We start from the raw sequence: 24,326 nt of genomic DNA, 5'->3' as shown, positions 1-24,326 counted from the left end.
GTGATGCTCCATGATGCTGGCACCCTCAGGCTGGTGGCAACGGGCTGTGCCAAGGCTGGTGTGTAGCTGGGAAGCAGCGTGCCGTGTCGCTCGTGTCCTGCACCCAGATTTACAGCCCCGGCGAGGGCGGCCAGGGCCAGGTGCCGAGACGTGTGCGTCGCTCCAGGAGCTGGGGAAGCCCTGCCTGGCCGGGGGTGGTGAGGCAGAGCGTGGCACAGGCAGTCCCTGGTCACTCACTGCCTGGAACATAGCATTGTGGGAGCTCTCATGGGGCACCCCAAACCCAAACAGCAGTGCTCGTGCTCTAAGCAGAGCTTGCATGAGGAGGCAGGGCAGGACAGGACTCACACTGCCCAGGGCAGTGAGGCAGGGTCTCAGTGAGAGAAATGGGGTTTTGCTGTGTTTGCATCCTTCCAGCAGGGTGGTTTTGGGGTGAGGATGGATGCAAGGATCCACTCCTCCGCTGCCTGCTGGGGATGGGGCAAAGGGGCCCCTCTGGGCTGGCTCTTGCCCAGGGTCTCGTTGCAGGAAGCATGATGGTGTCCTTTCCCTCCACATGCCACCAGGGTCTCTCTGTCCTGATCCGATGACACGGCTGGAGAAGAAGAAGGGGGGGAGGAAGGCTGGGTCCCCCTCAGCCTCACTGCTAATATGGAAAGGCGCTGGCCCCTTTCTATCTTTGCAAGAGGAGCTAGGCTGCAAGGCCGGGACGGCGGGTGCGGAGAGGGGGAGCCCGGCCAAGGAATGTGACATATCAGAGGCAGCTGCCACTTCGAAGAGGGGGCAGAGGGAGAGCAGCTCGCCGAGGGCCGTGCAGGACGGGACAGGACGGGTGAGGAGGGGGGACGCCAGGGCCCCAGTGCTGGGACGGCTCATCGAGCAGCCGACACCCGTGGGACTCGCACTCAGGCCGGTAGAGAAGCAGGTGCCGAGGGGCCGGGCAAGCTGGGGGTCGCAGCGGAGCATGGGGTGTGGGTGCCACACAGCACCGGGCACTTGGTGAGCTGCGGCTCAGCCACCAGCAACCCGAGCCCCCACCTAAAAATAGCCCCTCGCTTGCCCACGGAGTTGCGACCTTCGGGGCTGCAACTGGTGGGGTGGAGGCAGTGAACCGGACAGCACCTGCACTGGGGGGCTGCTTGTGCCCAGGCACCCCTGGCACGCACCCAGCACCCCTGGGCTGCAGGCAGGGCAAGAAAAGGGGCACGGTGCTGCCGGCTCAGGGCAGCAGGGGTGGCAGGTGAGGGCAGGGGAGCTGCAGATCATGCACCGAGCACAGGGACGTGGTGGCACCAGTAGGGCCAGTGGGGATCCCCGGGCGGCCCCGCCGAGCCCCGGCATCCCCCCGAAGCGCGCCAAGGTCACGACAGAGGTGGGGGCAGCTGAGGAGGGCCCGACTCGCTTGGCGGCACCATATTTTGTGCGGAAGCTGAAGAATGCTGCGATTGGCACTGGCTGCGACATCCGGCTGCGGGTGGTGGTGGTGGGCAACCCCCGGCCCAGCCTCCGCTGGTACCGGAACGAGGAGATTTTGGCCCCAAGCGAGGAGGAGTATGGAACCCTTTGGATCCGGGACAGCAAGAAGGAGGATGCCGGAGTGTACACCTGCATTGCCAAGAATGAGCGGGGAGAGGCCATGACCAGTGCTGTGCTTGCCATCATTGACATGGAAGGTAAGGGCAGCATGGATGCTGGCATAGTTGTGCTGGCACAGCCACGGGCTCGGATTTGCTGAAGGTGGCAGCGGTGCTTTGCAAGCTCCCACTGTAGTGCATGGCCATGGACAGCCAGAGCTGGGTTTTGCTGTGCCAACCCTGCTGCAGGCTGGCGTGCCCAGTGCTGGCAGCACTGTAGTGTCTCTCTGGCCTGCAGCGAGCATGTGGCTGCAGTACCTGCTGCCAGGCCAGGCGGGGTGCCAAGGCTGAGCACGGAGGTGTTGGGAGCATGTGATGCCAAGCCTGCTCAGGGCAGGAGGAGAGAGAGAGAGATGAGGGTGCATGGCACTGGAGCTGCAACCCTCTGCAGCCACCAACATGGTCCCTTGGACACCACGGTGCCCCTGCACAAGCTACCCCATGCACCAGCCGCGGGCAGAGCTGCCCATGGCATTCCACCGCAGTGTACCGGGCCCTGGGGCTGTACTGGGAGAACTGGGAGGCTGCAGCATGGGGCCGGGGGAGGAGCCTGACACTGCAGGAGGCGGGGCCTGGTGGTTAATGAGCTGGGGTGGAAGCCGAAGGCAGCCACTCTGCTCTCCCCCCTGGGTGCAGCAGCGTCCTCGTGCTCCTCTGGCACACAGGGTGGGCGTGGAACTGCTGTGGGCCCTTGCATGGGTGGGTCTCATCCTACATGGGGGCCAGGCAAACTTGGGGCTCAGCCCCCTCTGCTCCAGGGTGGATGCCACCTCCCTTGGGCTTTACAGACCTGGGTGTCAGGAAGCATATGGTACTGGGTGGTGGCACCCCTTTGACATACTGGGCTGACTGCATGGGAATAGCGAGGGCAGGGAGCAAGGTAGGCGGTGCTGAGGCCTGAGGCTCTGGGGAAGCAGCTGCACCCAGGCCTTGGCAGCACAGAAGGAGTGCTGGAGATGCTGGGCCTTGTGGAGGGGACTCGGTGTCTGTGGGGGAGGAGAAGGAGCCTTTGCAGTGCTGAAAGGGAGCAATGGAGGAAGAGGAGGAGTTGCTGTGTGTGAGCAGGGAGGCTGGAGGAGCCATCCTTTGGAGGATGGAGGAAGGTGTATGTGCTGCTCATGGGCCTGCTGGGGGGATGGGAAGCAGAGATGTGCATGACGGATCCTGCCCTGCAGTGGATCTGTGCAGGGTCACTGCGCGTCACGCCTTTGAGGGCAGTGGCACTGCACCTGGACACGTGGCGCTGTGTGTGCAAAGTGGGAGACCGGCACTGTCCCATGGGGCGGCAGCAGGCTGTTCTGGGAGCAGTATAAGGAGCAATCAGGCTATTCCCACACTCCAGTGTGCAGCTGCACCTCTCCATGGCACCACCTGATTTCCCCAGCTGCCCATTCCTGTTGTGCTGATGCACTTGTCCCTGCTCCCTATTCCCAGACGTCAGCCCTCACTGCCACCTTTCTGGAGCAGCTGAGGGAGGGATGGAGCAGCCAGGATTGCCTAATCATGGGGTGAATGTCACCCTACCCTGGGCACTCCACCTGGCAACGGGCACTTGGCTGTGGGTGCACCGCCGTCAAGCAAACAGCCACCCAAAACAACAGCTCCAGGGCAGAGGTGCCTCTGGAGCCATGCTGGTTCCAGGACACTGGGCTGGCAAGGACCGCGGCAGCCCATGGTGTGGCTTTGCCCTTGCCCTCAGGCAAAACAGTCTCTGTGATGTGCCACAGCAGTGCCCAGGGAGCGCCATGTCCTGCTAGGTTCTGGAGTAGGATGCTGCTGTGGAGGCAATGGGATGTGGTGGGGGTCCAGCTTTATCACCAGATCCCTCTGCAGGGTGCTGGCACTCAGCGTGTTGATCTCCAGAGGCCCTTTTCTCCATGCTGGCAGCCAAGCAGTGAGACAGGTCATTGTGTGAAATGGAGGAGCTGTGCCACCGCTCTGCACCCGCCTGCCTTGACACCGCACCAGGATGTGTGCCATGGCTCACTGGCCTCCAGCATGCAGGCCCCAGCTGCTTGGAGGCTTCTCACACTCCCTGCCAAGATCTAGCTCTCTGGGGACTGTGGACGTCCCACTGGTGGATGTGCCATCCCTGTGCTGGACAAGGATGCCCCATCCTTGTTCACTGGGAGCCCTGTGAGCCAGGTCATCAGCCAGTTATAGAGCAAGGGGGAGGTGTTCAAGGTCCCCAAGTGTTTACCTAGGGCTCGGGGTCCATATCTAAAGGTATTGAGATGCCCTTGCTCAGTTCGCCTCTACCGTGTTGCAGCTCCTGGTGGGCACAGGTGGGCTTCTCTCCCAGCGTGCAAGCCAGGCTGCAGCTCATCGCAGGGCCAGCATCAGCTCTCCCCAAGGTGGCTCAGGTCACTGGTAGTGGGCTGGGAGCCTCTCTGCTGCCCAGCTCTGTGCTCAGCCCCAGCAGATCCTGCTGTACCAGCTCAGCATTCCCCCTTGCTTGCACAAGCCCAATTTAGCTCCTCTAATCCCTTGCCCTGAATCTGTCGCTCCACCCCACTAATGATTTTCTCCTGCTCTTCTCCCAGGTGCCCTGAGTGCGTCAGTGCCTGTGTGGGGATCAGGGAGCGCATGTGTGGGGCTGCTGGGTGCAGGGGCTGCCGGGGGCACACTGTCTGTGCCGTGTCCCACCACACTGTCTGTGCCTGCTGTAGGTTCTCCCTCACACCCCAGCTCCATGGGTGCAGGTGGGATGCATTTGCCCTTCTCACACCAGCACCAGGCTGGTCTGGGGGCTTCCCAGGTCCATCCAGGGACCCTCTGGACCCTTCCAGCCAGCTCTGGTCTCCATTGCAAATACACTGCCCCCAGGCTCGCTAAAGCCTTTATCACCTCTCAGGTGCATCTCCTGATTTTTTTTTTTTCCTGGAAACTGGATTAAATCACCTCTTAAGAACCTGAGCTAATCTGATTTTAGGGCACAGCTCTCCCTCGCTGTGCCAGCGCTGCCTGATCCTCCTCCCTGCAGGGGCTGCCTCTTGTTTCAAGGTTGGATGTGTCTGTCTTGGGCTCCCAGTATAGGGTCTTGCTCTGCTTGCCTCCACCTGCACTCAGCAATCAAACCGCCTTGGAACCTTTCCTCTGCCCAGGGAACAGCCTGCACCTGCCTGGATTTGGGGGCAGGGAAGGGGCAGGAGCTGCCTGTGTGCAGAGGCCTTGCATGGACCCTTCCCATCCAGCCCAGGGTTACACTGGGGGCATGATTTTGCAGTGGGTGGTGCACAGCAATGGCAATAGCAGCCTGACGGAGATGGCTGCGCTGACAGTGTCCCTGGTGGCTAAGCACCTCTCGCCATTTATCTCAGTACCTAATTTTAGTTCCTTACTTTGCAGCAACGTGCCCATGTTTATTGCCAACTGCCCCTTCCCTCTGGAGCCCCTGCCAGCCCTCCTCAGGGACTGAACAGGACCTAACACGTCCTGTTGCCATCTCCTCCCTCCTGTGGGACTCTTGGGGCTGCCTCAGTTTCCCCTTGCTGTCCCTGAAGCTCTAGGGCACATCAGCATCTCGGAGGAGCCCAGGATGCAGCAAGGCTGCAGCCCAGGATGCTATGCCCCTCTGTGGAGTGTGCACCATGACATTGTGGGGGCTGCCTCTGGGGAGCTGCTTGGCCAGTGCCACCCCAGGTGCTGGTCTTGGCTGGCACAGGGACAGGTCTCTGTGGGCAGGGTGCTGGTGCGGTGGCCACGTGTGCTGGGTCCCCATCACGGGGTGCTGAGGACCAGGAGGCTGCTCCCTGCAAGCGGAGCAGCGGGTGCAGCTGTCCAGTCAGTCACCTCCACCCCTGCCCTCCTGCCTGCTGCCGGTGGGTTATTTTTGCTAAGGAATGTGCCGTCCCCTCAGATTCTGGCGGGCTGCGGGGCTTGTGTTACAGGCAAGAGGCCGAGACCTGGGCCTGTGGTCGGGTAAATATAGCACCACCGCTCAGGGCTGCGTGTTGGGTGACAGCCTCTTCCTCCTCCCAGCGCTTGCTGTGGCCCTCTGACCAGGTTGCTGGCACAATAGCACTGGGAAGGGGCTAGCGGGTTCTAAACTGCCCTGCCCTCTGCATGCAGCCCTTCAGCCTGAGACAGCAGGGATGCTGGGAGTGGGTCTGGCAGAGCAGGGACAGAATGGCTCCTGCCATCCCGCTTTGTGCCCTAGCACTCGGGGCCAAGGTCACATTGCTGTCCTGTGTCATCTGCCTGCAGCAGGCACCGTGAGCTGGGGCATCTTTCTAGTGGCAGCAAGGGGAGGTGGTGCTGGGGAGGGCACCTGGGGTGTCCCCAGCCCTCAGGAGAGGGGTCAGAGCAGACCATCGCTCTTCCCCAGGGCCAGAAGGCTGATGTGGTGCTGCTCTGTCCTATGAGGAGGGCCATCCACTGCAGTTATTTCTCCCTGGGGACAGGCCTGGGGATTGTCCTCATCTCCCCAGGCTCCAATCACATCACTACCTCCAGCAGTTCCAGGAGGCATAGACAAATGAAAGATTCATGCCCAGACCTCCTCCTACCCGAGATGACTGCATGCACCCACCGCCATCAATTATTCGAGCACTGAGACAAGGGGGCTGATGCAGTGGTGCAGGGGTAGGATACAGGCAGAGCTGCTGGGGGGCCCAGCAAGGCATGGGGAGCCATGGCTCTCTGAGCAGTGTAATTAATGCTGTGTTTTCAGCAAGAGTGCGCTATATGCTCTGCTTGGGGCCTGTGTGAGTCAGGCAGGAGAGACTGGATCTGGGTGACAATGGGGCTGCTTGCTCCAGCTCTGCCCAGGGTCCATGCCTCCATTGTGCTGACCCCTGTCACCTGCCCTGTGTCCCCATCCTGCAGAGGAGCAGGGCAGTGCCAGAGCTGCCCCCCAGACTCGGGCAGGGCAGAGGGACTGCCCTGGTGACCAGGCTGCTGTCACCTCCCACCAGCAACTCCTTCTGGGACTCCAGCTTTGCCCTTGCAGGGAATCAGCAGGTACTGCTGCCTCTGGAAAGGACTTTTGAATCCTGCAGCAAGCACAGTTCCTTGGAGGTGACCCAGATTCTCCCAGGGTGCAGCACCTCTGGGACAGCCCAGAGCCACCCCTGGACTTTTGCTGAGGCTGGCTGAGTAGCAGAGGCTCAGTCGCAGGGAAGGACTGTGTGCCCAGCTAGCGGGAGCTGTGGCTGTTGTGGCAGCAGATGTGACAGCAGGAGTATACCCAGATGTCTGTGTTTTGGCCAGATCACAGAATCACAGAATCACAGAATCCTAAGGGTTGGAAGGGACCTCAAAAGATCATCTAGTCCAACCCTCCTGCAAGAGCAGGGTAACCTAGAGTACATCACACTGGAACTTGTCCAGGCGGGCCTTGAATATCTCCAACGTAGGAGACTCCACAACCCCCCTGGGCAGCCTGTTCCAGTGATCTGTCACTCTCACAGTAAAGAAATTTTTCCTGATGTTCACATGGAACCTCCTATGCTCCAGTTTACACCCATTGCCCCAGGGCTGTCCCTGCAGGTGCTGTGGTGGCAGCATCCTTACCCCTGCAGCACTGTGTGGATCTCAAGCATTGGGCTCCTTCCTGGCATCCCTGACCAGGCTTTTATTCCATTTGAGTGGTGCCCAGGTCTGTGGCAAGATAACAGGCATGCACAGCCTGGATGACAGCACCTGACAGGGAGACGATGGGTGCAGGGATCCTGGCAAACATGAACCCCACAGCCCACCTCTGGGTACCCTCAGGGGTACCCATCTCTGTCCTCACTCAGGGATGGGAAGCCTCTGACTCTGACAGGAGATTCCTTTAGTGCCAGCTCTGGCATTTGTGTGACTCGCCTGACGTACGGGGTCTCCACGGAAACCCCGCAGCATCACTCGGATTGTAGGACTGTCAGAGATGTTGTATAAACAGCTCCTTTTGTACTGGGTAATTTGCAAGTTATTATGGAGCCACAAAAAGCCTCACGTTGGGAGTCATGGCTGGGAGGAGAAGTGGAGAAAAGCTGCTGGAGCTGCCAAGCATCATGGGGAGCATGATGTGTGCAGCCCTGCATGGGGTGGCTGGCTCCCCAGGGGATAGGTGAACAGCATGAGGACAAGCACTGGGTGGGCAGGCCTCGAGCTGCATCCCTACAGATGCTTTGCAGTGGGAAGTGGCAGTGGGACCAGGTGGGGCTGGGACCTTGGCTCTCCAGGAGCCTGGGAAGGGACCTAATGTGTGCTGTGGGGCTCTATGGCTTGGTGAGTTTGTGATGCAAGGCATTGAGAGCTGTGGGGCACCAAGAGCTATGGGGGGGCATGGCAGGCAGGAAAGGCCTTGATGAGGCTGTGGGGCTGGGTCTGCCCCTCCAGCTTTTTTACAGCATCACCCAGAGAACAGGTACAGGCTCGTGGAGCTGGGGATGTTTGGCTGGGAAAGGCATGCTTGGGTTCTGCCAGTGCCCCAGGAACACTGAGAGGTCTTAATGGTCCTGACCAGCACCACCGGGAACCCACACCCTGGGAGGCCCATTGCAGTTCAGTCCTGGGCACTCAGTCCTGCCCTGAGCTGTGCTATGGGTCATCACCGCAGCACGGGGGGAGGTCTCATGTGTGTCATGCAAGATAGGCAGGGACAATGGCCAACCTTTCTCAGGTCATGCTTGCATCCCCACCAGCCAAAAGCAGTGATGAGCAGTCCAACCCTGCCATCCCATGTGGGCTGGGTGCAAGGTCTGGCCTAGGGCACTGGGTGCCTGTGGCTGGAGGCTGTGTGGTTTGCAAAGGGTCATGCCATGGCATGGGCAGTGCTGGGCCAGGGGCATTGTGTGAAGAACTGTTCCGATATTAGCTCCCATTCATGTGCCCATGGGCCAGTAGTACTGGGGCCCACACCCATGTCTTGGCAAAGGGACCTTTCTGCGTCACCAGTGGCTGAAGGATGTGAGGTGCTGAGCAGAGGCTGGAAGAGTGCTGGTGAGCCTGGATCATGGCTGGGCAGTGCCATGGCACACTGTGGCTATGTGCAGGGTTGTGGCAGCAGTGCCAGTAGAGCTGCCTGGCTTAGGGGGACTTTGGGGACAGTGTGTGGAGGACAGTTGTGTGTAGTGCTGGCGTGGTGTGTTGTGTTAGCCTTGTCTCCATTGTATGCGTGTGGGACCCCCGGAGGTGGCTGTGCCCTGCGGTGCTGAGTACGGCAGAGAAGAGCATCCCCCACTCCGGGTGGTGTGGCAGGACCGACCGATGCCAGGATACAGTGGTACAGCTGCATTGCTGGGCAGGGGGCTCGGACCCCTGGGTGCCGTGCAGCCAAAGCCAGCTGGGGGCAGGACGTGTGCCCACCCCAGCCGTGTCCCCCCACAGCGGCTGCCCTCGCCCCCCGGCACCGGTGCCCTGCCCGTCCCCCGCCGCTGTCACTGCCTGCCAGGGCTGGCGGGGAGGCGGAGGCGGAGGCAGGCGGGGGAAGGATGGAGGGAGGAGCACTCCAGTGATGCTTCATGCTCACAGCTCCAGCCCTCCCAAGAGCCCAACCTGGCGAGCCCCTTTCTCTCCCTCCGCCGTCCCCGGCTGCTAGCGGTGGAGGATGCTCGGAGCATCGCTTGCCCCCGCGGCGTGCTGACAGCGGGGACCCTGCCGGGAGAGGGCTGGCTTCCTGCCGGGCCTGAGCCGGTGTGACCGGGCCACCGGGACTCTGCAGAAGCATGAAGAAAATCTGGGTGAAGAAGCGTTTCCAGGTAAGAGCTCTGGGCTGCCGGGAGGAAGGGGGAGTGCTGGGAGCGGGAGCGCATCGGGATGGGGATGGGGATGGGGGTGTCTCTCCAGCCCTGCCGCTGCCGCCCGAGGCTCCCCAGGGCTTTGCCCATCAAAGGCATCATCCCCGCTTGCAGAGCTGCCTGCCTGTCCTCGCCAGTTCAGTCAAGAGGGGCAGAGAGCAGGTGCTCAGCACCGCCTGAACCAGCACCGGGCTGGGACCCCCTTCGGGGGCTCCCCCGCATGCCACCCTCTCCCCTCTCTGCTCCCTGGAGCCAGGGCAGCAAATGGAGGCCTCTTCATGGCTCCCTCCAGCCATGGATCCCGGCTGCCGGTGGTCACGGATCTGGAGACGAGGCTTTGCATGCGTCATCCCCTCCGCGTCAGGAGTATGCCTGGCACAGGCGAGGCTCCTCCGCGGCCCCGCTGCATGCTCCCTGCCGAGCAAGGCACAAGGACGTCACTTGGGCTCGGGGGGGGGGGGGGGGGGGAGGATGGGAGGCATCCTTCCAGGAAACACCCCCGGGGCCCACAAGCTCGTCCCACTGCTCCCCACAGCATGGGCACATAGCATCCCCACTGTCACCCTGACTGGTGGCCCAGCAGGGACCTGGGAGGGGCTGTCACCTGCAGCCCCTTCCCATGGTTTGGGATGTGCCAGGGGGCACAGGTCCACAGGGATGCTGGGGGTTCCCTATGGAGCAGGGTGCATTGCACTGCCTGGCTGCCCCATCAGGCCTTGGAGGCAGCAAACCTGCATGGTGGGGAGGGTCCTGCATTGCTGGCTCTGCACAGGGGGTATCAGGGCACCCACAGTGACTGTTCCTCCATACCAGGCGACCCACCAGTTGCCCCCCCCCCCCCCCATCACTCTGTCTCTGCTTCCTGTCTCACTTGCCTTACACGAATGGCACCAGTGCTGGGCTCCACACGGTAGGCAGCGGCAGGCTGCCCCATGATCCCAGGAGCCCCTTTTCCCCTGACTCCCCTTGGCTCCATGGCCATGGTGAAGAATGCCCTATGCCAGGGTCAGGTCAGGACCCCCAGCCCAGGCAGGATGAATCTGTGTGTGGCGCAGAGGAAGGAGGCAGAAGCTGGTCTCACCTGCCTGCGCTGTGGGCAGAGGTGAAGCTGGGTGCTGATGTCCCCATCCCATATTTTCTCCCCACCCCAGGCTGGGTGGGCACAGAGTGGGGTCCTGGGGCTCCCTCATCCCATTTCCCAGAGTGCAAATGAAATCCCAGACAGGGATTCACACCTCCCATTCTTTTGCTGACCCCTTTGCCCAGACCCCAGCCCTGAGCTGCTCCTGCCCCATTTTGACCTCCTGGCTCACGGGTGACCCTGCATCACACAGCACTTGCTCCCTGACAAGCTGTGGGTGGGTGCTGTGACCGAAGCGGGTGCAGGCTGTGGGGTGCCCTGATCCCACAGGAAAGTGTTACAGAGTGTGGGGATTGGGGCTCAGCCACCCCACAGCTCTGGACAGTGGAGCCCAGCCAAGGCCCAGTGGGTGCACTCACCATATTGGATGGAGAGCTGATGGCGCCAGTCCCTGGGGAAGCCACGAGAGCACCCGATAATGGCATTCAATTGCATTTTCATTTTTTAATGGGGGAATTATCCGCCGATGGTGCAGTTAATCACTCATCTAGCTTTCCCTGGCCTGGAAGATGGGCTGCGAGCCAGAAGCAGCACAGTCAGCAGAGGAGGGGAGGTGAAGCCTCGTTCAGCCTGCTGAATACAAATGTGTCTCGTGCAGCCACTGCCCTCTGGCCAGCACTGCATGCAGGTGGGGGGCTGGTGGGAGCTCCCAAATGCTGCCCATGATCAGGGGCTGCCACTGCAGTGGCAAGAGCTTTTGGACATGCAAAATGAGCCTGCTGCCCTTCCAAGGGCAACTGACGGCTGGCTATGCTTGGCAGGCCGTTCCTTGGTGCTGTCTGTCTGTGACCCTACTTGGTTGCTGGGGGGAGGCAGGAGGGGTGGAAGAGCAAAGGGATTCAAGAAAGTTGGATGTCCAGGCCTGGGCTGCATGCTGGGGAGACAGGGCATGGGGTGTCAGTGTCCTGGGGAGACCCTGTCACCCAGACTGTCTGGGAAGGATGCTCAGTCCTGGCAGCACAACCCTGCCTGTCTGCACACTGCATCCCCACTGCTGCCTGCCTTGGAGATCACACCATCCCTCTGCTTTCGTCGGTGCACACCGGGCCTGGCAGCCAGGTTGCCTTCAGCGGGTCCCTCCCTTGGCAAGTGGGTGCTGGGCCCTGGACTGCATCTCAGAGGGCAGCCAAGCTGGCAGGGAGCTCCGTGTGCCTCTGCCCCGGGCTCTGCTCAGGTCCTGTCTGCCCAGACGTCGCGGGCAAGAGTGGCCCCACGCTGCCAGCCCCGCACAGGTGGGCCAGTCCCATGCACTTGTGCCAGGCATCCTCTCTTGCAGCTGGCACGGCCTCTGCCGGGGATGGGGATGCTGTCCCCATGCTGGGCAGATGCCCAAGGCAGTGTCTGGGCCAGTGCCTGGAAGACACTTTGCTGGCCCTGTCCCCACACTGGCGCGGGAGGTGACTTCGAAGGGGCTGCAGAGCATTTGGGCACCCACCCAAGCAAAGACCTTGCTGCAGGCGGTGCGGGGGTAGCTGAGCTGCCCAGGGCTGCTGCTTCCTGGGCACTGGCTGCCAGCACAGGGCTGGAGTGCACACTGTCACTCTCCAGCATGGACAGTGGTGCAGGGCCAGGGTGCACAGCACCGTTACCGAGGGGAGTGTGTGTGTGTGCATAGGTGTGTGTGTGCATGGCTGCACGTGTCCACCTACACCCATCCATGTCTCCATGCATGGGGGTGTGCGCCTGTAGGTACCTGTGGGTGTGCAGCCGGGGGATGTGTGTGTGCGTGTGAGCGGTACCACGTGTGCTCTGCTTGTGTGTGAGCGACAGTGGGTGTAAGCGGTGCTGCATGTGCAGTGATGGGGTGTGTGTGTGCGTGTGTGAGCAGTGCCTGGTGCTGTGCCCTGGGTAACCCTCTCTTCTCTTTTTGTTTGCAGAAGACCGGCCACACGCGGCGCTTTGGGCGCTTCACGCATGGTGCGTTGAGTTACCCCCTGCCACCCGGGAAGGGGTCCAGCCCCACTGCTGTGATGCGGGGGGACAGCAAGCAGAGGCTGGGCAGGGCTGGGCTGCATTTTGCCAGCCCCAAAATGGGGTCTTGGTCAGCTAGGGGCTCTGGGTGTGCCTCACGAGGCTGGGCTGTTCCTGGTTCTGCAGCTCTGGTTGCTCAGGGGCTGCCAGGCTGTCATAGCTGGGCTGGGGATGATGCTGTCTGTGGCAGCGCACAGTACAGCCTGCAGTGTGCTGGGATGCAGAGGGGTGCCTTGGGGTGGGGGTCACCAGTGTGCCCCCTCATCCGCAATAGCAGTGCAGGGAGGAGGAGTGTTGATGGAGCAGGGAACACATCCCTCACTACAGGGTCTATCGCAGCACCTTGCGAGGGCTCCAGCAGTGGCAGGGGGGGAAGTCTGGCCCTCCCTGCCTGCACAGCGTTGACTTTCCTGGGACAGGACATTAGGGTGGCTGCATCCTGCCTGTGGGAAAGATCTCACGGATGCCTTGCCCTGAGCATCCCTGCTTTATTAGCCAGGGCCATGCTGTGAGACAGGGCCATATCACGCAACATTTGCCACCGATGGGGTAGAGGATGCATGTTTAAGTGCCAGAGGGCACATGTCTGTGCACCCCAGCATCCCCAGGAGCACCCAGCTGGGGCATAGGCTGGGTGGTCCAGCCCCAGGCTGCGGTGCTCTGTGGAGCATGTGGATGTGTGGGTGCTACAGTGGCTACAGTCCAGCCCATAGAGCAGCTTCGGGGACAGGAGGTGGCTGCCCTGCCTGGCAGGATGTGGCCATGGCACCTGGAGGGGATGGCGCCAGACACTGCACAGGTGGGATGGTGTGTGTCAAGGGGGGTCAGTGTGCAGCACTGGAGCTGTGTGCAGTGAACATGGGTGCAGAATGGAGGCGTGGTGGGGAAGTTGGGGGTGCCAGACCTGTTTCCGCACCCTCTGGGCACCAGGCCCCTGCCACGGGGCCAGCCAGGGCGTAGGGTGCTAATGGCCAGTCCTGGCCCCATCCTGGACCAGAAGCCCAGCACAGGGTGCCATGCTTTCTGAGCTGGCATCATCCACCCAGGAGCTGCCCTGGCAGGTCCCTGCCCCACGGAAGCATGGGGAGATACTGGGGACAGGGTCCCTCCCTGCTGCCCTCGCGTCTCCGCAGGCCGGGCCGATAACCTGGTGTTGATGTCTCTCTCTCTCTTGCTGCCCCTATGGAAGCGAAGTTTTCCGCTCCTGCAGGAAACAAAGCTACGGTAGGAAGACCCCTGCCCAATGCCAGCCTCATCTGCAGAGCAGGCCCCATGTCCCAGCCTGCCTCCCTGCCCCATCACTGCCATCATCCCCTTGCCCTGCCTCCGCGTTCCCACACTGCTTCCACCAACAGCATTCCCATGGCCAGCATCATCTCCCTTCCTCCCATCACCTAACGCTGCTCCTGCCTGCTTTGCGTGCCCTTGCCCTTCTGGACTTTCCCACCCTGGGTCCTGCCTTTCCCTGCTGGCAGCTCATCCCTGCAGGTCACAGTTGTGCCGGATGCCCCAGCACTACCTCCTCCGGGAGTTGCCTGGGCAGTGCTCTGCTGCCGCTGGAGCCGGTGGGTCTGCAAGGGTCAGCACCAGCCTGGCCTTCTGTCCCTGTGTCCCCTCACCCCCTAATGCCCCTTCCTCCCCCGTTTCCCCCAGACTCGGAGACAGGCGAGGATGAGCCCAGTGACCCCCAGGTGACGCAGCGCAGTGAGCTCCAGGATGAGACGGCCTTCAGCACCCCCACGGGTGAGCAGGGGGCACTCTTCTGGTACTGAGCCCTGGCACCAGCTGTGGTGCATAGCCCCCGACCAGGACTCTGCTGTCTCAGCTCTGTGGGTCTCCAGGGACGGGGGGAGCTGTGACCAACCCATGCAAAGGGGAGAAAGCCTGGGGCAGCAGGGTGCTGCTTGGGACACCCTAGGATGCTCTGTGGTGGCTCAGTCCTCCCTGAGCAGGGTGCTGGGCTCATCCCCATGGGCACTCAGTGTTAGCCCAGCTCTCTCCTTCCAGGTGGGTCTGACACCCTTGTGGACGCCTCCATGAACACAACTCCGACCTCTGTGCTGGCCCTGTCACAGGCAGAGGAGCGCTCAAGCTGGTCGGGCAGCCAGCAGACGGTGCTAGAGAAGGAGACGGAAGCCAGCCTCTCTGCACGGGGACCCTATCTCCGCCCCGCTGCCTGGCCACAGCCGCAGGGAACCCCAAGGCAAGCAAACGCGCCGGCCCCATGCAGCGCCGAGGTCCGGCACCTGGGCGTGGAGCCGCTGGTGCGGGCATCACGGGCTAATCTTTTGGGCACGAGCTGGGGGTCGGAGGATAGCCTTTCGGTGGCCAGCGACCCCTACGGCAGCGCCTTCAGCCTGTACCGAGGACGGGCGCTCTCGCTCCACGTGTAAGTAGCGCGGGGAAGCGTGTGAGGGAACATCACGCTGGGGCCATCTCCGTCCAGCCTCCTCAGCCATCTCCTCCCCTCTGCCTGGGCTTTCTTTGCCTTCACCATGCCTGAATGAGGAATGGGGGCTCTGAGCAGTAGGCAGCCTGCGCCTGGTGAGGACGTGGGACCAACCAGGGAGGGAGGGTAACAGCATGGGGTTTGCATGGGGGGCAGATGATGTGGAGTGGCATCTCTTTCTGCTGTGGCCAGGTTGGAGCTGGGGATAACCCCTGGGCTGCTGTGTGAGCTGCAGCATCCCACACACAGGCTCTGGAGTTGGTGTCCCCCTATCCTGCCCAGCCCTGGGCCCTCTGTGCAGTGAAGGGCGAGGGGACCTAGGGACGCATGGCAGCCTGGGACACCCACTGATGCCTGACACCCAGAGTCCCTACTGCCCAGGGGTGGCAGCAGGGGCCAGTGACTTGCTGCTTCCCCATGACCTGCTGATGTGCTCAGAGCCCTTGTCCCTCCTCCCACCTTCAGTCCCCATTCCTGCAGGCCCTCCTTCGACCTCCATCCTGTCCCTTTTTTTTTGTTTGAGGCTGCTTGTTCCACCAGAACGTCATCTCCACCTTATGATTTCTGCACTGTGATTGCCAAGCCTACCTGGGGGCAGCGGGTGGGGGGATGCAACTGCAGCAGCATGTGCACAGAGAGGGTTTCTAGCCTTGGGGACCCTCTCCATGTTGCAGAAGAGCTGGCCTGTGCCACACTGTCTCAGCACTCCAGGACACCCCAGCAAACTAGGGCACCCCGTACCCCTGGGTCCTGTCAGCGTGACAGCCCTGGGGAGAGGACTTGCTGGGTATCCCAGCATCACCTGCCTGTCCTGCATGGGTACCCCTGGGTAAGGGGGTGTCACAGCAGCCCAAGACCATCACCCAACCCAGCCAACTGGTGGTCTTGGAGTGGTCAGGTGTCCTCGCTGGGGCTACTCAAGGCTTCCTGGTCCTGGGGCTGCCTTGCCATGCCCCACTGGGCACCATGCTGCAGGCTGGGAGCTGGGCTGCAGCCAAGTGGTGAGGGTGGGCTCTGAACCGCACTCCTCTGTGTCTCCCTTTGCAGCAGCATCCCCCAGGGAGGCTATCGAAGAGATGATCCCCACAGCGGCTCTGTCTCTCCAAAGCCCGGTGCCGAGGCCCCAAGGTCCCCCGCTGCCCTGCCGCTGATTGCCAAGCCACCCATCATCCGCTCGCCATCTCCCCACGGTGGTCTGTGCCTGCCATCACCCACTGGTGCCACGTCCCAGCCTGCTGCTCGTGGCCCTGGCGTCCCTTCCTCCACACCCGTCACCCCCCGCAAGAAGTCCTTGGTGCCGGCTGACTACCAGGACACTGTCCCTGAGGAGTATGAAGAGAAGATCAAGAAGCCCAAGTCCTCGGGGTACTCACAGGGCAGCACGCAAGAGTCCCGTCCCCAGACACCCATGAGCGACACCTCTGGACGCATCTCCATCCGGGCATCCCCCAAGCTGGTGCGTGCCGGCTCCAAGATTTTCGAGAGGCTGCAGTACTTTGAGGAGCGGCAGAGGAGCCTGGAGCGGTCGGACAGCCCCTGCCCCATGCCCTTGCGCAAGACACGTTCCTTCGACCAGCCAGGCACCAGCTTGCGCCGTCCCAGCACGCTCGGTGGCTCGCGGGAGGATGTGCAGGAAGGCAGCCACTGGGAGCCAGGCAGCACGGCAGCATGTCGGCGTTTGGCCTTCCGGCAGAAAGCCGCATCCTTTGACGAGCGCGGCAAGTTTGCCAGCCGTGTCTACGCCATTGAGCACAAGTTTGCGGAGGAGTTGACCCGCATCAAGCGGACGGTCTCCAAGCAGCAGCTGCGGCGCTCCCAGGAACTGTGCAAAGCCGGGCTGCCCCCAGCACCCTCACCCCCAGCGGCCAGCGAGCCTGCTGCCCCCCGCGTGCCCCGCACCCCCTCCTCACAGGGCGGCGGTGGGCGCAAGGCACTGCCAACAAAGACCTCGCCATCGGAGAGCACACATGTCATCCAACACCTGGCACTTTCCAGTGTGGCACTGGTGGGACCTGATGGGGAGCCAGACCCGGGAGGGCAGCGTGGGAGGAAAGCCCCAGCACGGGGTGGTCCAGTGACCGGTCAGCCTGCTGAGGTGGAGGATGCAGGCACCAGAAAGGGTCTGCAGCAAGAAGGCACTGGGGAAGTGAAGAAGAAGGAGCAGTGGCTGTTAGCACAAGCCACCCCACGGGTACGGGCGCCCCTGTCACAGGCGGGTCCCGCTGAAGGCAGCCCGTGTCTGGACGGGAGCCCTGCCAGTGGAGCCCGTGCCCATGGGGCAGTGAGTGAAGCCCTGGCTGCCCGGCTGGCTGTGCCCCACGGACTGTACCGGCGGCCAGAGGCACCCATGGAGGTGCGGTTCCTGCCCTGGGCGAAGCCGGGAATGGAACAGGAGGCTCACCTGGAGAGGAGCTGGACAGGGCAGCACAGCACGGGCAGGGAGGTGGAGAGAAGGCAGATGAAAGTGTCAGAGAAGAAAGAGAGTGGCCGGATGGCTCAAGAAGGCAGGAGCACACGGAGCAAGGGGAAGGGGCGCCGAGCCAGGCCCACCTCTCCAGAGCTAGGTAGGGGCATGCCTTTAAGCCCTCCTTTGGGCACAGAGCTGGCCTGACCAGCCCCAGAGCAGGGTGGAGGGCCCTCAGACTACCCTGGGGAGGTGTGGGGAGCACAGGCTGTGCCAGAGAGCACAGCAGTGGGGCAGGAGGGCATGGCTCTGGAGGTTGGGGATGTTGGCATCAAACAGCACCATAAAACAGACCACCTTGGGTACCTTTTTTGGTACCCAGTTTGCTGGGCCTTGAGGTCATGATGCTTGCTGAAGTCTCTGTCCCTCCTGTCATGGCATAGGAAGCATGCAGGGTGCTGACCTCTGGCACCCAGCCCTGGGCTCGTCTGGCCATCCCAGGGCACAGGGCACCCATTGTAGCTTGTCCTGGCTGGACTGTGCTTGGTACTTCAGGCAGGCGTGCAGCCTAAGTGTCCCCAGGGGATGCTGCGGTGGTGTGGCTGAGGGAGAGGAGCTCTGCCCATCCCAGCACGCAGGGGTGAGACCAGACTGCATGCGGGCTGGGAGCTCATTCCAGACTCTGCTCTGGCTGGAGCAGTGCCAGGCCCACGTGCATGAGGCTCCTGGCACAGTCCCAGGACCTTTGCCCATGTGCTGGGGCCATGGAAAGGGAGGGAGCTGGGAGGCTGGTGCTGATATGGTGGAGCAGCACAGCCAGCACCCTGAGGAGGGTTAGGGGGAGCTTGGAGTGGGGGCTGTGGTGGGCTGTACAACCCTCCTCCTTCCACACCCTATTGTCCCCTCATCCCTTATGCTACGTGGGCATGTAAAGCAGGCTGTACGCTCCCTGCCCTGTGGTTCCCTGCTGTGTCCTGCTGCAGGTATTGTACCATGATGGCCTCTGATGTGGCACTTTCCTCCATTGCATGGCCAGGGACTTGCTAATGCCCCAGTGAAGGTGTGAGGCACATGGTGGCAGCAATGGGCAGAGGGGCTGTGAGGACCCTGCTCTGCCTGCATGCCGCTCATGGCAACACAGGACCACTCACTCCATCCTGCTGACAGCCGTGGGGCCTGTTTCTCCCTGTGCAGAGTCCTCTGATGACTCCTATGTTTCTGCGGGTGAAGACCCCCTGGAAGCCCCCATCTTTGAGATCCCCATCCAGGACATGGCGGTGACTGTGGGGGCAGAGGTGCTACTCAAGTGCATTGTTACTGCCAATCCCCAGCCAGAAGGTGAGTGACTGCAGCGCTGGGGATGTTGGAGGTGTGAGTGTGGTGGAGGGGCTCTCTGCATGTCCACATCCCACTCTCTGATCCATCCCCTGGGGCCACATGAGCTGCACGAGGTACGACATGCAGTCCTGAGCTGGATGTTACAGGGCTGTGATGCGCTCGGCCCGGGAGCACCATTTTTGCCCTGTCTACCCCTAAGCAGGAGTGAAGTGCTTGGGCACTGCCTGCCAGGGCAGGGTGCAGGCCGGGTGCCTGTGGTTCTCCTGTGCTGTGCTGGGTCATTGGGAGAGCAGGAGTAGGGCTGCTGAGGATCGCATGAGCAGGATGGGCGATGCTCTGAGCTACTGTTGTGCCAGCTCAGGTGGTTTCCCTGAGGTAGTGCCCAAATGCCCTGCTCAGGGCTAATGGGCTTCGGGCATGGCGTAGCCTGGATGTAGGCTGAGCAGACAGAACCGGTACCATCCGACAGAGCTGGGCAGAAGCGAAGCGGCTTTGCTTCCCTCCTCCAGCCTCCACTGGAGGGCAGGAGGACGCCAGGAATCAGACGGGCCAGCCCCGCTTTCCGTCAGGGGCAGTGGGAACCCGGGGCTGCTTCCCAAGGCAAAGGGGTGCCCCGGTGCCCGCGAGTGACCCTCTCCTCTGCCGGCAGTGTCCTGGAGGAAGGACGGGGTCCCGCTGCGGAGCACCACGACGCGACCCATCAAGGCAGAGGGCGAGCGCCATACCCTGCTCGTCCGAAGCGCCCGGGTAGCCGACGCTGGCCTCTACACCGTCAGCGCGTCCAACGAGGTGGGAGCGACCTGCTGCAGTGCCATTCTCAGCGTGCGGCCAGGTGAGTGCCGGTACCAGGAGGGCGGCCGGTGGCGGGAGGGACGGTGGCAGGAGGGCCGGCAGCGCTGCAGGCTGCCTGCCAGCACGGCCGCTGCTGTCACTGGGAAGAAACCGGCTTCCTTACCCTACAAGGCTCTGTCTGAACCAAAGCAGCTGACGTGCTCCGGGCAAGCACAGAGAGGTCCTGCCGGGGCGGAGGGAGAGTGGGTCAGGCTATAAGCATCCCCCTGAGTAGTCCGGGCTCCCACACATCTGTGCCATGCCCCACTAGCCATGGGGGTACCTCAGCCTGCTCTCCAGTCTGTGCACTGGGAATACCCCTGCCTCCAACCTGCTACCTTGGGGATACCACTGTCTCACAAGCTGTGAGCTGTGGGAATACCCTGCCTGCCCACCAAGCCGCTAGCCGGGGGGGTAGCCTGTCTGCCCTCTGCCGTGGGGGTACTCAGCCCGCCTCAGCCCCAAGGCGCTCCCATCCCCACAGTGTTCCTAGGGAGCGTGCAGAAGCTTAGAGCTGCCCTGGAAGGTGGAAGCACCCAAAATCCCACACACTCTGTGGTGCAGCGCGGCTGTACACCCAGGGGCAACAGCTGCCGTGCCCGGCACAGCGCGGGGGGCCGGGCAGGGGCCCCCAGCCCCGCGGTGGGCCCTCCCCCGGGCCTCTGGCCCAGCCCCGAGGGCCGGGCGGCGCTGGGGCGGGCTCAGTGGGCCGGGAGGGCTGGAGGCGCGCCTGGCCCCGCAGCACCGGCCTCGGCCTCGGCGGCGGCGGCGGCAGCGGCGGCCCGGCTGTGCGGCCCGGCCCGGCTCGGGGCGGGGCCCTGCGGTGAGTGGGGTGGGTACGGGCTGGCGGGCGGGGGGAGCCGGGATGGTATCCACAGCTCTCTGGGCTGGGGCTGTCCTTGGGGGGCCCGGCGAGCCACAGCCCTCGCCCTGCACCGGGTAACTCGCCCGCCTGCCCCCGGGCAGGGCGGGGGGGTGAGTGCTCTCGGTAGCCGGGCAGGCGCGGGGCCGGCACCCCTAGCAAGGCAGCCGCGCTCTGCCAGCGCCCCACGCCGCTCTCTGCTCCCCTCTTCGCACCCCCATCGAGGCCCCGGGTGGGCTCCCCACGCCGGCGGGCCTGGAGCTTGCGCCGCAGCATGCGGCCGGCGGGCTGCTGGGGCAGCGCAGCTGCCAATGTCACCTTCAGCCCTCGCCGGTCGGAGCCGGGGCAGCCATCCCGGGAATCCGGGCGGCTTAAGGATGGGAGCGCGGGCTGCTGCGTAAGAGCCACTTGAGCCCTGCTGTCGCCTTGCGGGATATCGCGTCCCCTTATCGTCCCGTGGAGTGCTGCTCATGCTCACACCCTCCCCCTGCGCGGCGCCTTCACCCCTTCGCTGCTGGCTGCTGCCGATGTGCCGTGGGATGGGGCTCCTCGGGCAGCCCTGGAGTGCAGGGTGGTGGGGAGGGGTGCCTTGACCTGCCTGCCCGGCTCTGGCTGCTGACAGCTCCTTATCCAGGCTCTCCTGTTCTAGCCCCCGCCGTGGAGCGGCATGGGAACTTGCCTTCGCCCCTCGGCCAGGCCAGCCCCATCACCTCTGATGAGGAGTACCTGAGCCCCCTGGAAGAGTTCCCTGAGTCCGGCACCCCTCAGCACCGACCAGCCATGAAGCTGCAGCCTAGAGCAGAGCATGGGGCTGCCCATGGCTCCCCACAGAGCACTTTCAAGGCTGCACCCACCTTTGAGGTGAGCTGACAACTGCCTGGGATATGGCAAGAGGGGAAGCAGTGCCCTGTGACCACAGCCTGTGGTCCACAGTGCCAGGGGCTGCTGGGTGAGGCCTTCCTACCCCCTGATGTGGAAGGCTCCTGGCACTTGGGCAGCCTCCAATCCTACTAGCTCCCCTAGTACTCCAGGGCTGCTGTTGTGACACGGGACCCATAGCTCTGGGTGCAGTAGTGGGGATGCATGGCCCTAGGTGTAGGTGGGTGCTCGCTGCTTTCTGACACCTGCTTCCCCAGGTGTCCCTGTCGGACCAGTCAGTGCTGGAGGGGCAGGATGTCAGCATGAGCGTCCGCGTCCGTGGGGAGCCCAAGCCCATCATTTACTGGTGAGTCCCGCTGCTCACTGGGTCACGGGCAGGGAAGGAGGGGATGGGCACGGTGATCTTCCCATTTGGGGATGACCAGCTCAGACCACTGATCCTGAGCAGCATATGGGGTGGGGGAGAGGGGTCTTCTGGGGACAGCCAGCCTGGGTGTGCAAGGCCAGATGTGACCGTGCCACTCTACCCGTGTCCCGAGCAGGCTGAGGAACCGGCAGCCAGTGAAGTACGGCCGTCGACACCATGCGGAGGAAGCGGAGGGGGTGCGGGGCCTCTTCACACTGCACATCCTGGCGGCAGAGCACAGTGACACCGGTTTCTACACCTGCAAGGCCGTCAATGAGTATGGCACCAAGCAGTGTGAGGCTAAGCTGGAAGTCAGAGGTAAAGCTCCCCAGGAGTGTCCCTCCAGCCCTGAGGGGCCAGCTGGATCCATTGCCCTGCATGAGCTGTGTGGGGAAGGGGCCACTGCAGACCCCTCCTTGGCAGTACTGGAAGAAGGGGATGAGCCAGCCTGCCCTTCCCTGCTTCAGCGCAGGCAGGTGCAAGAGGGGAGCAGTGAAGTGGAGCTGTGTGCCTGGGGGCTGCCTGCAGGGGCTGGCCCTGCAGCAGAAGGCAGATGTGCAACCCCATGGCCCTGGGTCCCACCACCCAGCTGTGCCAGAGCCTCTGCCAGCCTGACCCAGAGCCCACTGCTCCCTGCAGTCCGGCTTCATCCCACGGCCCCACATGTACCCACCATGCTGGGGCTGGGTGCTGCTCCTGGCTGCACAGGGAGGGCTTTTGCCCTTGGTAGCCCTGCAGGGGACATGTCCCCCCACCCTGCTGTGCTGACAGCTCCCTCCCTGCCCCAGGCAGCTGCAAGCTGTGTGCCAGGCACAGGGCAGCTTGGAGACATCCCCCCTTGCCTGTTTCCAGCAATAGCCCCATATATGTGGGACTGTGCTGTCCAGCCCCTTTCCCTTGCCGTGTCCTCCCCAGCCTTGCTGTGGTCCTCTTAGGACCCCAATATATACGTGCAAATGGGGCGGGGGAGATGGATTTGAGTCTGATAGCCAGGCTCTACCTGACATCTGCAGTCAGGGAAGGAGTCTGCGGGGATGAGTGATGCTACTACCTCCCTCCTCTTGCCTTTTGCTGTGTGTACCCTGCGCCCCTAGCCTTCCCTGCTGATGGCTGCTTGAGCCCATTCTGCCCTGGCCTTGGCTGCACTGCTTGTACCCTGCCAGGACGCCGCTGCCAGCCCTCGGCAAAGTGCGGCGGCACAGGGGTGGGAGCGGGAGCCAGCCCCCTGCCCCACGGCCGGCAGGAGAGGGGCCGCAGGGGCCATGACCCAAGCCCTGGCCTCTCTGCGGATGGCTCCCTGCCTTGATGTGCACTCGCACCCCTCGTGCCGGCGCTGGCATGTGCGTGCGTGCCGGCCCCGTCGCTGCTGCACTAACCCTAATGCTTGCTGACTGCGGTTTTTGTCTGTACGCAGGGGGAGTACGATAAGGGGGTGCATCTCTCAGAGCCGCGGCCGCGGGGCTCTTAGTTGGACACCTCTTAGGCAGTGGACCTCACCTTGTGTTATTACCTTCTGCTCCATCCGCCGCCTCGTCCTGGACGCACCGCGGGGACTCGCGGGCCCTCGACTGCGGGCAGGGGCTCACCGGATGGCCCGGGCAGGCGTAACCGAGGCGGGGTGGGGGGAGCGGCGGGGGAGCGCCAGGCACGCCCCCAGCCGGGCCAGGGCGGCCGTACGATGCTGTCTTGTCTCTTGCTCCATCCGTTTGTCCCTGTCTGCGTGTCCTGCTGCTCCTTGGTGCCCAGGGAAGGGGAGCAGGGAGCTGAACCCTCGCGGCTGTAGGGGAGGGGTTGCGGCAGCTCAGTGGCAGCTCTGCAGTGGTCACCTTGGAGTATGGGGACAGGAGAGCCCAGGGACCCCCGCGGGGGAGCACCCTGCGCCGACCGCAGTGGGGGGGGAGAGCATTGGCCCCTTCGGCTTTGTGGCGGCCACCCAGGCACCGCCCCGGCCACCGTGAGACATCCCTCGCAGCCGCAGGGCTCGGGGTGCATGCGGAGCAGCCCGGGCTCCGGGGCCTGGCGGGGGGCGGGCTGCGAGGCCGTGACCCTTTTTTTTTTTTTTTTTGTAGCTCTAATAAACTCTGTTTGGTAAAGCGCTGTGTGGTGTGTTCCTGGCACGGACACCTCCCTCGCCCCGGCCCCCTCCCCAGCTCAGCTCTGCTTTACACATCTCCCCCCCTCTCCCAACCTTCCCTGCTGCACTCCCTGCCCACTGCACCGGGCCCCCTCCCCGCATGTCCCCCCCCTACCCCGCACGTTGTCCCCCTCCATCCCCGCCACCTCTCATGGTTGCTCTTCAGTTGCTGAGACGCGTCTCTCTTTCTTTCTCTCTCTCCCCCCTCCCTGGGCAGCTCGCCCCGAGTGCCAGTCCCTGGCCATCGTGGTTCCCCTGCAGGACTTGGTGGTCGGGGCGGGGGAGCTGGCACTCTTTGAGTGCATGGTGGCTGGCCCGCCAGACATGGACGTGGACTGGCTGTCGCGGGGCCGGCTGCTCCAGCCCGCCCTGCTCAAATGCAAGATGCATTTTGACGGGCGCAAGTGCAAGCTGCTGCTCACCTCCGTGCACGAGGACGACAGCGGGATCTACACCTGCAAGCTCAGCACTGCCAAAGGTAAGCGGAGGTCACGCAGCTCCCGAGGGGTTGTTGCTCGGGGCTTGGCCTTAAGGGGGTGCTGGAGGTGGGCAG

General features: G+C 63.1%; 1 protein-coding gene across 5 annotated transcripts in view; it reads left to right on the top strand.

Moving 5' to 3' along the window:
* Positions 1-760: 760 nt before the first annotated feature.
* SPEG (striated muscle enriched protein kinase) overlaps positions 761-24,326 on the top strand; it is a 38,784-nt gene continuing 15,218 nt past the window's right edge. The window contains exons 1-12 of one of the 5 annotated variants that reach the window (XM_061459469.1): positions 9,083-9,319; positions 12,377-12,416; positions 13,665-13,694; positions 14,124-14,213; positions 14,478-14,859; positions 15,967-17,483; positions 18,518-18,661; positions 19,311-19,493; positions 21,004-21,215; positions 21,491-21,579; positions 21,776-21,957; positions 23,991-24,251. In XM_061459469.1, coding sequence (XP_061315453.1) covers positions 9,287-9,319; positions 12,377-12,416; positions 13,665-13,694; positions 14,124-14,213; positions 14,478-14,859; positions 15,967-17,483; positions 18,518-18,661; positions 19,311-19,493; positions 21,004-21,215; positions 21,491-21,579; positions 21,776-21,957; positions 23,991-24,251 — 3,163 coding nt within the window. In that variant the 5' untranslated portion in view covers positions 9,083-9,286. Of the gene's footprint in view, positions 1,674-9,082; positions 9,320-12,184; positions 12,417-13,659; positions 13,695-14,123; positions 14,214-14,477; positions 14,860-15,966; positions 17,484-18,517; positions 18,662-19,310; positions 19,494-21,003; positions 21,216-21,490; positions 21,580-21,775; positions 21,958-23,990; positions 24,252-24,326 lie in introns of those variants that run through there. The other 4 variants (XM_061459468.1, XM_061459470.1, XM_061459467.1 and 1 more) reach the window with 4 other exon arrangements.

Source organism: Pezoporus flaviventris, unplaced genomic scaffold, assembly GCF_033815535.1.
Source record: "Pezoporus flaviventris isolate CSIRO_AGI_PZ_B2104156 unplaced genomic scaffold, CSIRO_AGI_Pfla_v1 ptg000029l, whole genome shotgun sequence".
In the NCBI taxonomy this organism is placed as follows: domain Eukaryota; kingdom Metazoa; phylum Chordata; class Aves; order Psittaciformes; family Psittacidae; genus Pezoporus; species Pezoporus flaviventris.
The sequence above is the reverse complement of the archived record's forward strand: the minus strand, read 5'-3'. Positions and strand labels throughout refer to the sequence as shown.